This window comes from Schistocerca cancellata, chromosome 4, assembly GCF_023864275.1.
Source record: "Schistocerca cancellata isolate TAMUIC-IGC-003103 chromosome 4, iqSchCanc2.1, whole genome shotgun sequence".
Taxonomy (NCBI): Eukaryota; Metazoa; Arthropoda; class Insecta; order Orthoptera; family Acrididae; genus Schistocerca; species Schistocerca cancellata.
In genome coordinates, this window is record NC_064629.1 from 732662502 (window position 1) to 732677876 (window position 15375).

Below are 15375 nucleotides of genomic sequence, written 5' to 3' on the forward strand. Positions count from 1 at the left end.
ACAAAAAATATTAATTATATGAAGAAAGAGAAAAAATTAATATTAGTACAAATTCAATGTGTAAGAAAATTGTTTTTATTTGTTTCTTGAAACCTAAGACATTGAAAATATAGTAGATTTCCTGTGTGGGAAACAGTATGAAATCAATGACCTAGCAGAAACTGTTGATATGTTTTTATGACAATGGTTTGCTAGTTTCGATTGCATTGACACCACACAGGAAATTGTCACTTGAAATTGTTCTTCACTAATTATTCTGAAAAAGAAAGAATGATAATGGTTGTTTTATGGATAGTTTTGCTTGGAGAATGTAACAATTAATCTCTCAGGTAGCTGACTGCAGATTATCCTCCTTTGAAGTTACTTGTATAATCTGAAGGCATGATAATCTGTTGCTTTAGGAAATGAGCTTTGGAATATGTGGCCCAGATTTATACCATATTTAGTATACAAGCCAAAAGAAGATAATATATGAAGCAGAGAGCTTCCATATATAGGTAAATAGATGTAATTTTTGTGAAATATTTTATGAAAGAATTCAAATATTATGAAGCTGCTTTTTTAGTTAAAGAAATTCCTACTTGATGCTGACGAGTAACACTATTTATTTCTTGTAATATGCACTAATGTGTAATGAAGATTATGTAAGGAATGAGTTAGATTATGACATATGAAGTTACTGTGTGAATGTATACAAAAGATGTTAAGATACTTGCATCTGTGTATCACAATTCAGTACAAAATAAAATATAAATAATATGAAACTTCTGTCAGTATTTACACCAGGAGAGGAGCATAGCAGAAATGCCTAAGAGCAGGGCAGGTGACTACAAAAATTTTAAATCTCACTTTAATCTCAAGCTTTTTTTTAATTTTGTAAAATTTCTTTATTAGAATTGTGACACTGTCCTGCTGTTTCCATCATGGCACTGAGCGAGGTAGTGAAGTGGTTAGCACACTGGACTTGCATTTGGGAGGACAGCAGTTCAAATCACCATCGAGTCATCCAGATTTAGGTTCTACATAATTTCCTTAAGACACTTCAGGCAAAAGCTGGGATGGTTCCTTTGAAATAGCATGGCTGGTTTCCTTTCCCATCGTTCCCTAATCTGAGCTTATGCTCTGTCTCTGACGACTCCATCGCTGACAGGATGTTGAACACCTGTCTTCTGTCCTTTTTATCCATCTTGGTATAATGGTGCAAGCTAAGTCGCATCATATTACTTCTCCCTATGGCTGATTAGCAGCAAAACAGAGCACAGCATATTTACGCAGTTCCAGTAACCATACACACAATATGTCACTAATCATCATTACTCTGTTTCACACTGATACTGTAGAACTGCCCATTATGAATTCTGATAACTATCTCCATTATACTGACTCATCTTGACAAGACCTACCATTCCCAGACAAACAGCATTTGACACAGGCAACTCAAAATTCATCTTTGTTATTCAAAGATTACTTTTATTCATAGCTTCCTTAATCACTCTCAGAATTAATCATCACTGATAACTAAACATGTAAATAACATTAAAAATTCCATAAAACCATGACATATGAAGATACTAAAACCTCACAGGATAAAGATGGGAAATCCAAGAACACTAACGTTTTCAGGTTTGGAAGAACACCAGTACTTTGTCGCAGTATTTTGAAGCATGTATAACTTATCAGATTTTGCTTCTTGCAATGTTGTTACTGTATTATATTTTATTGCTATAATATTACCTCATGTTTATCCCTTAGTGTCTCAATGAAACACTTCAACATTTAATGTGAAATTTAAATGATACACCTATTCAGCTCATTTAAAAAATATTCTTATATATATTTTTAATTAATTTACCATTGAAGTTCTCATTTGCAACAAAAAAATCCAAGACAAACTTTTTTTAACAGGGCACGACTGAAAGATATAATTGTATTTCTGGGTGAATATGACACACAGAACACTGGTCAGTACATGGAACCCCTTCCAGAAGAAACATTCAGAGTCATAAAGAAAATAATTCACCCAAATTTCCAGTTCAGGATTACACAGCCTGACAGGTGAGTTTTGCTCTGGAAGATTATCCTAATGTAGAATAACCAGTGTTTTCTGGCATAGACATTAGAAATTATGTGGTCTAAACATACAAATTTTACCTATTTCTTACAAAAATAAGAAGTTATTGTTAATGAGATGTTACTTCATTTATGTCTTAAATGTGATGTATAAAATACCCAGGAAAAGTAAGTCAACAATAACTGTAAAGTCATACTAATGTAATATGTATTTTACAAAATCACTGAGAAATCGTAAGCTCATACAAATGGCATACAATAAAGACCACTTCACCATAAGTATGCTCATGCTTGTAGAGTACATATTCCAGTGTTGTTTCAGGTTTGACTTGGCTCTACTTAGATTATCACGGCCAGTCTTCTACCGAGAAAACATTTTACCTATATGCCTTCCTAAGCATAATGAAGCATTTATGGGACACACAGGTGTTGTTGCTGGATGGGGAAAAACTGACACAACGTATGGTAAGAAGAATGTTTAGTAATCTGAACAGCTAGTATTTATTACAGTATTTTCCCCATTTAGCTGAAAGTTATGATACTGACCATAGTTATCTTCAAATAATAATTTGTTACTGCAACTACACTTTCCACATTTAGTTGATATTCACCAAAACTGAGCACAAGTAGTAGTAGTTTATTTATCCAGAGACAATGTACATTGCATGGATTTCGTCAAAAAATACATAGTATATATATATATATATATACACACATATAGAGTGAACAATACTATACAAAATACAGATGTGCATAGTAGACTACATAACATCAGACCACAATGAAATAGCATCTACAACTTTGATTATTTACATTGATGTACGAGAAAGACTTTTTACATGGAATACACAGTTGATATTTAGATATAACACATACAATTCTAGCACTTTTGTACATATTATTTATTTAGATCATAGCAACAGTCAGATAAAAATTACTATTGGCACAGAGTACATAAATATAATTGTTTAGTATGAAGCTATTCCAGGTATTCTTTTACACTATAATAGCAGTTGGTCATTAAAAATTTGAATACTGCTTCTTTAAATGAAGACAATTTTTTTTATTTCTTTTATCTTTACCGGTAGTTTGTTATACAATCTGCTTCCTTGTATGTTTGTTTGTTTCTGTGTCAAAGCCTTGTTAACTCTTTTTATATGAATGTCATTGCACTCTCTTGTGTTGTAAGTTTGTAGATCCGAGTTGGACTGGAAATTGTTAATATTTCTTTTTACATTAATTACGCTTTTCTGTATATAGAGGCATGGTAGGGGTAGAATATTCTGCTGTTTAAATAATTGCTTTGAAGGAGTTAGCCTTGAACTGTTGGTAATTATTCTAAGAGCTCGTTTTTGTAGAGTGAAGATGGTTTTGAGATTTTTCTTACTATGACCCCAGAAGGTGAGGCCATAGGTAATAGCAGAATGTATATAAGCAAAGTAAACAGCTCTGCTACATTCCCTACTACATACAAAGCTAATAACATGTAAAGCAAAGCAAGCAGAGCTTAACTTATGCAAGAGATGCAGGATATGGGATTTCCAGTCTAAATTTTCGTCTATATGTACACCTAAGAATTTTGTGGTAGCAACTCTCACAATTTCTTTATTTTGTATTCTGAGATCTAGATCAGAGTGTGACTTTGCTTTCCTGTAATGGATATAATTAGTTTTAGAGATATTTATGATTAATTTGTTCACTTCAAACCAATTTTGCAAATATTCTATAACTCTGGTTGCAGATGTTGGCAATACCCGGTTTATGTAAGTTACTACAATGTTTGTGTCATCCGCAAACAGGGTTATATGAGTACCATTTACTGGAATCTTGATATCATTTATGTAAAGAAGAAATAGGAGAGGTCCTAGAACACTCCCCTGCGGTACCCCAATTGGCACAGTCTGAATATCCGATCTGTAAACAATACTTTGGTTTTTACTGTTTGTTGTTGCAATTTCTTCTACCTGTTTCCTATTATGGAGATATGACTGAAACCACTTTTTGGCTACTCCTTGTATACTGACATATTCTAATTTGTCTAGCAGGATATCATGTTGGACAGTATCAAATGCCTTTGAGAGGTCCATATTTATTCCTATTGTACTGTTGTTCTTATCTAGCCCCGTTACAATATTTTCAATGAATTGGGTGATGGCTGACTCTGTACTCATTCCTTTGTGAAAGCCGTGTTGGTTTACATACAATAGATTGAATTTCTCAAGGTAATTTGTAATTCTGTTTTTCATGACTGTCTCTATTACTTTTGAGAATACCAATAATAAAGCTATTGGTCTATAGTTTCCCACTTCATGTATATTGCCCTTTTTATACAATGGTTTTACTTTTGCAATTTTTTATCGTTGTGGAAAGACACCTTCTGAAAATGATATGTTTATGATGTGTGAGAGTGGGTCTGATATGATACTAGCACATCTCATCATAACTGAGCAAGGTATCTCATCAATCCCTGAGGACATTTTATTCTTTATTGTTTTTATTATTCGATTAACTTCCAATTTGTTCATGGGAGGTAGCAATAATGAATTAACACTTTGTTCTTCTGGGATTGATGTTCTACTAATCTTAGAACAATTTTTACTCAGATTGATTGGACTATTTATGAAGTAGTCATTAATGTAATTTGCTAAAGTAAGATTTCTGACTAGCACACCTTGATCATCTTTTAAAACAAAGTCATCTGGATTTCTGACATTTTTGCTTGGGCCCATTTCTTTTTTTACTACATTCCATATAGCTTTCGACTTGTTTGCCGACCCAGCAATTACACTGTCATTGTGCATTGTCTTGGCTTTTTTGATCACCTTCCTGTAAATTTTCTTGTATGTCTTAACATAATCTGTGAAGTGTTCATCTTTGTTATCTTTTTTGAGTTGACTGATATGTTTTAGTGTTTGACTAGATACTCTAGTCAAACTTGTTTGAATGGTACTGGTTGACTTACTTTTTTACTGGCATTGTTTCCGGGTAACTGATAGTTCAGTCGCCCAGCACATTTACAGCACCAAATTATTTTCGAGATGATGAAAGTATTCGTTAATAAAAAACTATAAGTTTCTGCAAGAAGCTCTCAGTTAATCCATAGAGATGCAGAACGAGATTATACAAAAAAAAAAAAAAAAGGTTCATGCAATTTGAGTTGTTTCACATCATTTCTAAAATGTTTGTCTAGTTTCATAGAGTATATAACTTCACTTCATGACTAATCTACTTTCTACATCATCATTTTATCAGGTTTTACTTTCATTTTTGAGGTGTGATACCTCAAATATGGAGACAAATGTGTGTGCCACACTTACAAGCTTCTGAAATGTATGCTTAAATCCACCTTCTTAGAAATATGAATCAATGCCATAAATTAAAAGCCAGTATTTTTCATTAAAGAATGTGTATCATGGTGAGCACTTGATTACTCACAGTGCATGATGAGCCATTGTCAAGAAAAATTTCACTTTGCCAGTCACTTTAGGAAAATACTGTAGTTCTGTTTTGTAGACACTGCACAACTCCATCAGCAGAACTATGTGGATACTGAATTAATGTAGGAGATGACTGCATGTGTCCACTTATTTGAAAGCTCATTGGAAATAGATGAGACACGTGCAAGATGTCCATAATTAAAGTTCCAGTTTCAAAATGCTGTAGAAAGAACACCACTGCTCAAAATGACAAAGAAACATCTAACAAAAATTTTATGAATAGATGACACTGTAAGCATCTTAACATAAATGGAATTCGCTACAAATGGCAATTGAATCACAGTGTGATGGCTCTGGTTTGAGTTGCACATTACACTATCCATACTGTTCATTGTGCATGACTGCCAAAGTTTAGCAGTCAACAGCTGCGGCATTGTTGGTTAGGTAAGGCCATCCACCATGACAAGGTTGCACCACATCAGATGAAAAAAATCTGTTTTTAATCATCCAGAGGACAAAAATGACATAAAAAGCAAAATAGCACTGGTTTTTAATTGTCCTGGGGCCAAAAATCACATAAAAGCAAAATGACATTTGTTTTTAACTGTCCTGACACCAAAAAACTGCATAACAAGCAAAACAACATTGTTTCTAATTGTGACCAGACTGTAGACACAAGAGTAGTGTAAGACATGTTCAATATGCTGTTCACCAGTTTCTACCACAAGTTGAAATCAAGAAACAGCCTGTTCCACAACAGATAGGGATGTTTGGAGGGTCCTGTTCAGAATTTGTCACATTCAATTCAACTATGTTCATAATTGGAGCACTGAACACATCTTTCAGATGACTCATGGCCAGAATTCACATTGGTTAAGATCAGGTGATTCGGCTGGCCAGGCTGTAGGGAAATGATGGCTGATAATTCTAGCATATCTGAAATGCCTCTGCAGCAGCCACTTCATTGGTTGTGCAATGTGTGGAGGGGCACTATTTTGCATAAAAATGATCCTACCCACACATCAATGCTGTTGAAGCACTGGAATGATGTTGATGTGTAAAAGAATCTCACAGAATTTACCAGTGATGGTGCAGGTAGTAGGACTCACAGGACTTGAAAAAATACCGCCCTATGATAATCGACGCCATAAAACCACACCACAGAGTCACCTTTGCAGAATAAAGTGGTGCCCTGTTATGAAGCAAGTTGGGATAATTTTAATTCCCCTCTTGTTTTGCCATCTGCCTCCTTAAATTTGTTTTGTTACCTTTAACTATTAACCATTAGCATGCGTGAATATAATCTGCATTTTCATAAAAGAGAAAGATTGGCCCCCAGTTTTAAAGAATACAACACCAGATCTAATTTTGTGTTCAGTTTTATGTACGTAATTGATTTTTCTAACTTATTTAGACTATTCCTAGTTAGTATCTCTCATTACATGATGAAATCAATAATTGTTTCCTAACTTAAATTCTTTTGGTGACATATAAACAAATATAAATTCTGCACTGATTATAAATGTTTGGAAGACAAAATGCTAGTAATCTTAAAGTATCTATTTGGCTATATTCAAAAACATATTAGAAAAACCAGCCCTTAATTAATTCCAAAGTAAATAACAGTATTGTCCAAAGTATTGTTTGCATACATATATTTTTTAGTTTCATGATTTAAACAAATAATTTGGCTTAACGCTTGTAGTAGAAGAAACTGTTAAAAAGATGCAATTTGTCGATGTATTCAGTTAATTTAATGAGGTAAGTTTTAATTGTAATTTTTGTAAATTTAACTTTGAACAATGTATTGTTTCAGTACCGATTATTGTGATGATATATAAGGGCCCAAATTTTGGTCACGAGGCAGTCAGTCCACGGCCGAGTTTCAGATGAGAAACCTGTGTTGGTTAAAAGAACAATAACGCTTCAAATTAACTGTGGAATAAGTGCTAAACAATTAGGCTGTCTGTAAAAACAGTGGCAGTGTCTGCTCCATACATACCTGATTATTCTTCAAGAACTGTGAACTTTGTGGTTGAGTTTTACTGCTTGTAGATGTTCAACAAGAAACTATTGTAGCAGTATGTGGAGTTTTGCCTGAAAACTATTAATGAGGCTTATCAAAGGTTAAACAATAGTGCACTGACCATACAACTGTGTGTTATTGGGGGTTGTGAACAGTGAAATTAAAGTACCGTAAAACGTAACTGTGCATCTGTCGGCTACATAATTTGCAGTAGTCAGTGTTGGAATGCACAACCCATTTTTTCAGCCAGTGTAGCAATGCAGTACAATGACACCAAGAACAATCAATGATCAACAAAATAATAAAAGTAGGTAGAACTGCCACAACCGGTTGATGAGTGTGCAGATTTTCCGTTGCCCATGTTATGGAATTCTGCATGTTGACATATCCCTGGAGATGGAAATGCACTTCAAAAGAGCCTGTCTGTTCAAATTTTGAAATAGGTTTCTCAAGATCCTTAGCAGACATCAGACCAATGCCTTTTTTCATACCCTTGAGCATCCAGAACTTCTGCAGGGTGCTGGTGCACAGGCACTGTTCTTGAAAAGAGCTTTACCAGCAGTCCTCAATCCTTCATGAAGATGGTCATGTTGGGTTTCTCAGATGCAAACTGTGGAACAGCCACTTGCAGTGCATCTGTTGGTATGCATATTTTGACACTTACAATGCCATATATTAATCAAATTTTTGTTTACAACATTACAAGACTGTTTATGGTGGCATAACAATCTATATGGACCTGGATACAATGATTCTGACAGAGTGATTATTGTATTTGTTTTTGGCACATAGCATGCAAGTATAGGGAAGCTCAATGGCACATCAAATACATTTAGGTGACATTTCACATGGCTCGACAACTGACAGATTAAATTCTGATCACAGTCAGCATTACATAAGCTGAGAGTTTGGTGACAGTGGTAATGTCATTTCTAGGTCCAAAAGTAGTACAGCAAAGTCAGTCATGAACTAGAACCAGTATATTGTCTTAACCACCCATTGACATCCTGTCAGTATAGTACAAATACTGGTCTGAGGCCTTGTAGCAGCTTGTAGGTCATATATGGTCAGTTTTTGATACACCTTTTACTTGTATCACTGGGTCACATATCACTGTGTTGCAAAGGCATCTTCTACGGCACACATTTTTGTTAGTCTCATGTTCTTTCATGGATCTTGCAGATCCTTTAACCTACAGACAGGAATGTAAATATAACCTTGATGGCATTTTTCAGTGAATATTGCTGAACAGAATTAATACTGATAATTACATACACTGAAGCACCAGAGAAACTGGTATGGAGATACATATTCAAATACAGAGATATGTATACAGGCGGAATATTGCTCTGCAGTCGGCTGTGCATATATAAGACAGCAAGTGTCTGGTGCAGTTATTAGATTGGTTGCTGCTGCTACAATGGCAGGTTATCAAGATTTAAGTGAGTTTGAATTTGCTGTTATAGCTGGTGCATGAGTGATGGGACACAGCATCTCCAAGGTAGTAACAAAGTGGGGATTTTTCCTTACAATCAATTTATGAGTGTACCCTGAGTATCAGGAATCTGGTAAAACATCAAATCTCCAAGATTGCTGCAGCCAAAAAAAGATCCTGAAAAAATGGCACCAACGATGACTGAAGAGAACAGTTCAAGGTAACAGAAGTGCAACCCTTCCACAAATTGATGCAGATTTCCATGCTTTGCAATCAACAATTGCAGCATGTGCATTCAACAAAACATCACTGATATGGCCTTTTGGAGCTGAAGGTCCACTAGCATACCCTTGATGACTGCACAACACAAAGCTTTACACCATGCCTGGACCTGTAAACAACGACATTGAACTGTTGATGACTGAAAACATGTTGCCTGCTCAGACAAGTCTCGTTTCAAATTGTATCAAGCAGATGGATGTGTATTGGTGTGGAGACAGCCTCATGAATACATGGACCCTGCATGTCAACGGGGGACTGTTCAAACTGGTGGAGGCTCTGTAATGGTGTGGGGCGCGTGCAGTTGGAGTGATATGGGACCCCTGATACGTCTAGATATGACTGTGGCAAGTGACACATGCGTAAGATCATATCTGATCACCTGCATCCATTCAAGTCCATTGTGTATTCCAATGGACTTGGGCAATTTCAGCAGGACAATGCATCACCTTACACATCCAGAATTGCTGCAGAGTGCCTCCAGGAACATGCTCCTGAGTTTAAACACTTTCACTGGCCACCAAACTCCCCAGACATGAACATTATTGAGCATATCTGGAATGGCTTGCAACGTGCTGTTCAGAAGAGATCTCCATCCCCTCATAATCTTATGGATTTATGGACAGCCCTGAAGGATTCATGGTGTCACTTCCCTCTAGCACTACTTCAAACTTTAGTCGAGTACCTGCCACGTCATGTTGTGGCACTTCTGCATGCTCATGGGGGCCCTACACAGTATTAGGCAGATGTACCAGTTTCTTTGGCTCTTCAGAGTAAGTACAGGTGGTAGTTATGAAGACTGAAAATTCAGATTAATTGTACTTGGATGGTCTGTCCATCAAATGCTTTAGTAGTTTAGTTTTTTTTTGCATGTTTTGTGGATCATATTTGTGACAACTCGTATGATATGGAATGGGTCATAGGTGCACCCAATAACATACATTTTCTCTGCAAAAACAAGGCTACAAGTTGGCCATTTACAAAATTGGAATTGTTTGTTTTAGTCTTAACTTACAACCAAATTTGAATAATATAACCCAACCCTGTACATACTATCTACCCAGAAATTCATATATGGAATGGAATGAGTTATCAAGTGCAAATTATTTCAATTTAATCATAGACTGCGGGCTTTCACAGCCAGTATTTGTATTATTGCTGATGTATGTTTTATGGGCATTAGGCCAAGGTCCATGGCATAATTCTCTGCCTAATATTTCATCTTCCAGTGCTGGAGACTGTAACTGCTTTCTGAGTCATTAAAGCCTCTGATGATGTCTTCAGCATTGGAATACAAAAACGTAATTAGAGAATTATGCCTTGGACCATGGCCTAATCATAAAACAAATATCAGCAATAATGATTTGGATTTATTTTTGAAACCTTCATTATATGCTAACACATTTAATTCACAAGGAAGGTGGTCGAATTTTTATATGACTGCGTACTTTGCACCTTTCTGTACAAGAGTAACATTAAGTTGTGAATAGTGGAGGCTGTTCTTGTTGCTAGTGTATATTTATGGGTGCTACAATGATTTTCAAATAATGCCCGATTCTTCAAAACAAATGTCATGAAATAGTAAATGCACTGTGATGCTGTTATTAGTGTGGCTATCTTTTAAACAGTTATCTTCCTGATGTTCAAGGATAGACATTAAACAATATTTGTACACCATGTTTCTTCGCTGGGAATATTACAAGTCTATATCTGGAATTTACCCAGAAAATTGTTTCATACTGCCTCTAAGAATGAAAGTATCCAAAGTAAGCTTATTTTGGTGATGATTTTATGACTTGTGCTGTGTAGGCCTGAATGAATTGTGTTTTTCTATGTTAAATGATACCAGGAACAGATCAATAATACTTTTGAATATTTCACTTATTGTTCATTCTGTTGTTGCTGCTCTGTTGGCTTTTATTATTGCACTTGCACGATCAGTAAAATGCAGAGTCATTTGCATATAGTGTAGAGGTGGTGGGTGGTGAGTGAATTGCCTGCTGGCAGATCAAGATGGTATGCTGTTTCCCACCTGAATGTGGGTTGTGGAGTTAGTGGAGATTGGAATTGTATGGCAGACCATCAATAAAACACCTCTAGGTGCAAAAGTCTTTTATTCATGTCAGTTAGGGAGATGTAATTGTAGCAGGAGAGAAGGTTGTTGTGTTCTGTGACATGGTAGGCCATGGTCACATGGTATGCTGTTGTCAGCAGTTGCTCACCAGGCCAGCACTTGATGGTGGCAGTGGCTGCTGGCATATGCACAGCTGCAGAGTCCTGGTGTTAAGTGGCATGCCAGCAGTGATGGATGACAGAGGCTACCCCTCATTTCTTGACTGCTTCAGTGTATAATGTGCTGGATTCAATGGTGTTTAAACAATGGTGCCCAGCCTGAATGAAGATTATGGCATGTGCTCACCCCATGCAATGATTAGCAACAATGTAGACCTGCATGGGCTAGAGAACGGTGACAGTGTAGCTGGGCAAAAAGCTGACCCACACTTAAACTCAATGCCCCCCCCCTTCCCCCATGGGAGGTGGCTGTCTGTAGATGGTAGTCACCCAATGGGTGACCCATTGGTGTGAAGATACAGAGCTGACCACATGCAGACTTTAACCCAGGTGGAAACCTGGAGCTACTGGTGCTAAAGTATGTGAATTGCAGCTGCCTATTTCACCTTGTACTGCAAATAATCTTCATCTTATAGTCATCTCCTGGCATAGATTGTATCACTTGGCAACTTGGCATACCATACTCTTCAGGTTAGTACTGAACACAATGAACATCTGAGAGTAAAGATCTAAATTAAGTGGTCTATACATAAACTAGACTGGCTGGTGTTTTCCACCATGGCAGCACTTCAGTCTGGAAATCATAACAGGCTGGAGCCCTGCCACTGTTGTAGGGTGTCCAAACTTCGCCTTTCAGACATGGTCGCTGGCATGTTCTACACCACCAGCATGCTGACCGAGTGTTCTTGCATTCTGAAAATGTCTCTTAATTCACATCACCTTGCTTTTGTGCTGACAGGCACTTCTCCCCCTGTGACATTGATCTGCTGAATTGACACTGGGCAGTCCATTACACCAGACTAGGTCATGGTGCAACAATAACAAGAACATGAGCTATCCTAGAATTGATCTCTGTGGAAAACCAGTAGTAATTTGTCTCCATTCAGAAGAATATTCATCACATGGGTTGCATGAGCTACCTAACATGCCCCTTATCTTCCTATGAGTTAAGTGTGAAATGAACCACATACTCATAATACCTCAAAAATCATGAACTGCAAAAGAATATTGTGATTTGCACAGGCATGTGCCTTTAACAGACTGCAAAAAATTCCAGTGGGAGAGATCTTGTCAATAAGATATTTTAAAACATTGTCAGTGAAATGGTAGATTAAATGTTCAGTGAACTGGCCCTTCTGGAATCCAAATTGTGACTGACCCAGAATCTGCAGATGTGCTCAATCATTCTTAAACACATTACCTTTTTCAAAACTTTTGAGAAGATAGCTGATAGTGCAACAGGTTGGTATTTATTAATAATGTCCTGCTATTTATCTTGAAGAGGGGTATAAGACATGGCACACTTTTGTCTGTCTAGAAAGATATCTTTTGAAAGTGATGCACTAAATATATTGTTGAGTACAGTAACTTTATTGAAGCTATTAATATTTTGCTTGAAATGTTACCAAATCCATGACAATTTTTGCTTGATTTAATTACGTTGCCGATTTCAGTGAAAAATGTTGGAGCAATCTCAAATTAATTGAATGCCAGAGTCACTGTTGGTAACATATACTGCAATTCTTTTTCTTTTGAGCTGGTTGTACCACATTTTCTTTTAAGATACTTAATTATTTTGCTTACTACAGTGGAAAAAGTTGGAGCAATCTCAAATTAAGTGAATGCTTGTGGCACTGGTTGTCACACATGCTGCAATTCTTTTCCTTTTAAGCTGACTGCACTGAGTTTCTCAGTTAGATTTAGAAAGTAACTGTTAAAGATACTTGCTACATGTTAGGAAGCATGGACCATTTGGTCATTATCTTTAATTACAAAACTGCCATGGTCCCTAAATTTTCCCATTTCCCTCCTAACTACAGTCCATATTGTTTTGATTTTGTGTTAAGAATTATTAATCTCTGACATGACATGAAACCTTTTATGATTTTTTAAAATATATTTCTCCATATACAACAATACCTACTGTAATATGAAAGCAGTTCCACATCTTTGCTTATTCTGATCATTAGGTATGGTTCTTTCTTTCTGCTACACAATGCTTTAAAATGCTTTTTGTTATCAACAGTTTCTTTGATACACTACTGGTGACATATTTTAGTTTTTGCTGGAAAACAACTGATTAAAACATAGAGGAATATATTACAAATGCATTAAATTCATAATTTACATCAGCTGCCTCATATCAAAAGTAGTGGAATTTACTCATTATTGCCTTAAATTTAAAATTTACATTTGCTGTCTCATATCCCTCACTGCTTTGCAGTTTTCTTCTAAAGGTTTTTACTGAGACTTCAGTAACTATTCTAATGATTTTCCCAGTTAACATACATTTTATAGTTGTCATGTTGTCAGTTATGGTTAGTTGGCCATCATAGCCTAACAACCCATTTAAAACTGGATGAACACTAACATTGTCGATTGTGTCCTCAGATAGACTATCTGATCAAAAATATCTGGACACACCTATGTAATGCAGAATTGATCACTAGACTTGCCACTGTAAAAGAAGGCAGAGGGCATTGTATTGTCAGTAGAGAAGCAGTAACAGCAGAATGGGTTACTCAGGAGAGCTCAGTGACTTCAGACAGGGAAGTCAATGGATGTTACCTGAGCAACAAATTCATTGGTGATACTTCAACCCTTCTAAATCAGCCCAAGTCAGATGTTGCTGATGTGGCTGTGGTGAACACATGCAGCAAACCACCACAGCTAAACCAAGGCTAGGCAAGCCTCATGTAATGAGAGACAAGGACTGTTGAGCATTGTGGAGGGTAATCCCAAAAAAATTACATGAAATCACATGAGTTTCAAAGTGTTATCAGCAGTCCAGCTAGCACAGTTGCTGTACATAGGGAGATAGAAAGGATGTGTTACAGTGGTCAAGTTGCTCCTCATATGCTTCGCATTTCTGTAGAAAATGATAAGTTATGCGTGAAGTAGTGTACAGAGAGACTCCACTGGACAGTGGATGACTGGAAATGAGCTGATTTGACCTGATGATCTGATCAGAGGGTTTGGAGTTTGTAAATCCCAGGAGAATGTTGCCTGCCCTCATGAGTAGTGCCAACAGTTAATTATGGAGGCGGTGGTCTTATAGTATGCAGGATGTTTTTTGTGGTTAGATCGTGGTCACCTTACTGCACTTACAAAAGCTCTAAATGTGCAAGAATATGATCACATTACAGCAATATGTACTGTGTACAGCGGAGGAATCATTGGGAGACATTGATTGTTTGTATCAGTATAATAGTTCACCCTATCATATGGCAGCATCTATGAGGCAATGGTCTGAGCACAATAATATTATTATACTGGGTTGCTCAGAATCCCAATCTGAATCCCATGAAATATCTTTGGGATGAGTTAGAATGTTGACTTTACTACAGACCCCAGGATCCAATATAACCAATAACCATCATTGTTGGTTTCAGCTCTTGAGGAAGAATGGGCTGCCATTCCTCCACAGACATTCAGACACCTCATTGAAAGTATTCGCAGCAGAGTTCAAGCCATAATAAATGTGAGGCACTGACACACCCCATATTAATGTCTGATAATGGATGTCTTTATAGTTTTGATGAGATAAGGTACATAACACTTAACTGCCATCACTTATGCCCACATTAAAGGGTCACATGGCCACCTGGTTCTGGTTTTACACCATCTGCAACACTCCAGCTAACACAGTGGTTGTGATTAAAAAAAAAATGGAGTACAACAGCCGAGCAGCTCCTCATATGCACACATTTCTGTGGTCAGTGCTAAATGATGCTTGAGGTGGTGTAAAGAATGACACTGTAAATGAGTGATGAATCAGGCTGTACCATATGACAGTTGAATGGAAATGTTTGAGTTTGGCGAATGCCTGGAGAACA

General features: G+C 36.7%; 1 protein-coding gene across 1 annotated transcript in view; it reads left to right on the forward strand.

Annotated features, from left to right (window-relative positions):
- LOC126184522 (serine proteinase stubble) overlaps positions 1–15375 on the forward strand; it is a 229022-nt gene that overhangs the window by 197268 nt on the left and 16379 nt on the right. The window contains exons 5-6 of the mRNA XM_049926922.1: positions 1906–2055; positions 2393–2535. Coding sequence (XP_049782879.1) covers positions 1906–2055; positions 2393–2535 — 293 coding nt within the window. The remainder of the gene's footprint in view (positions 1–1905; positions 2056–2392; positions 2536–15375) is intronic.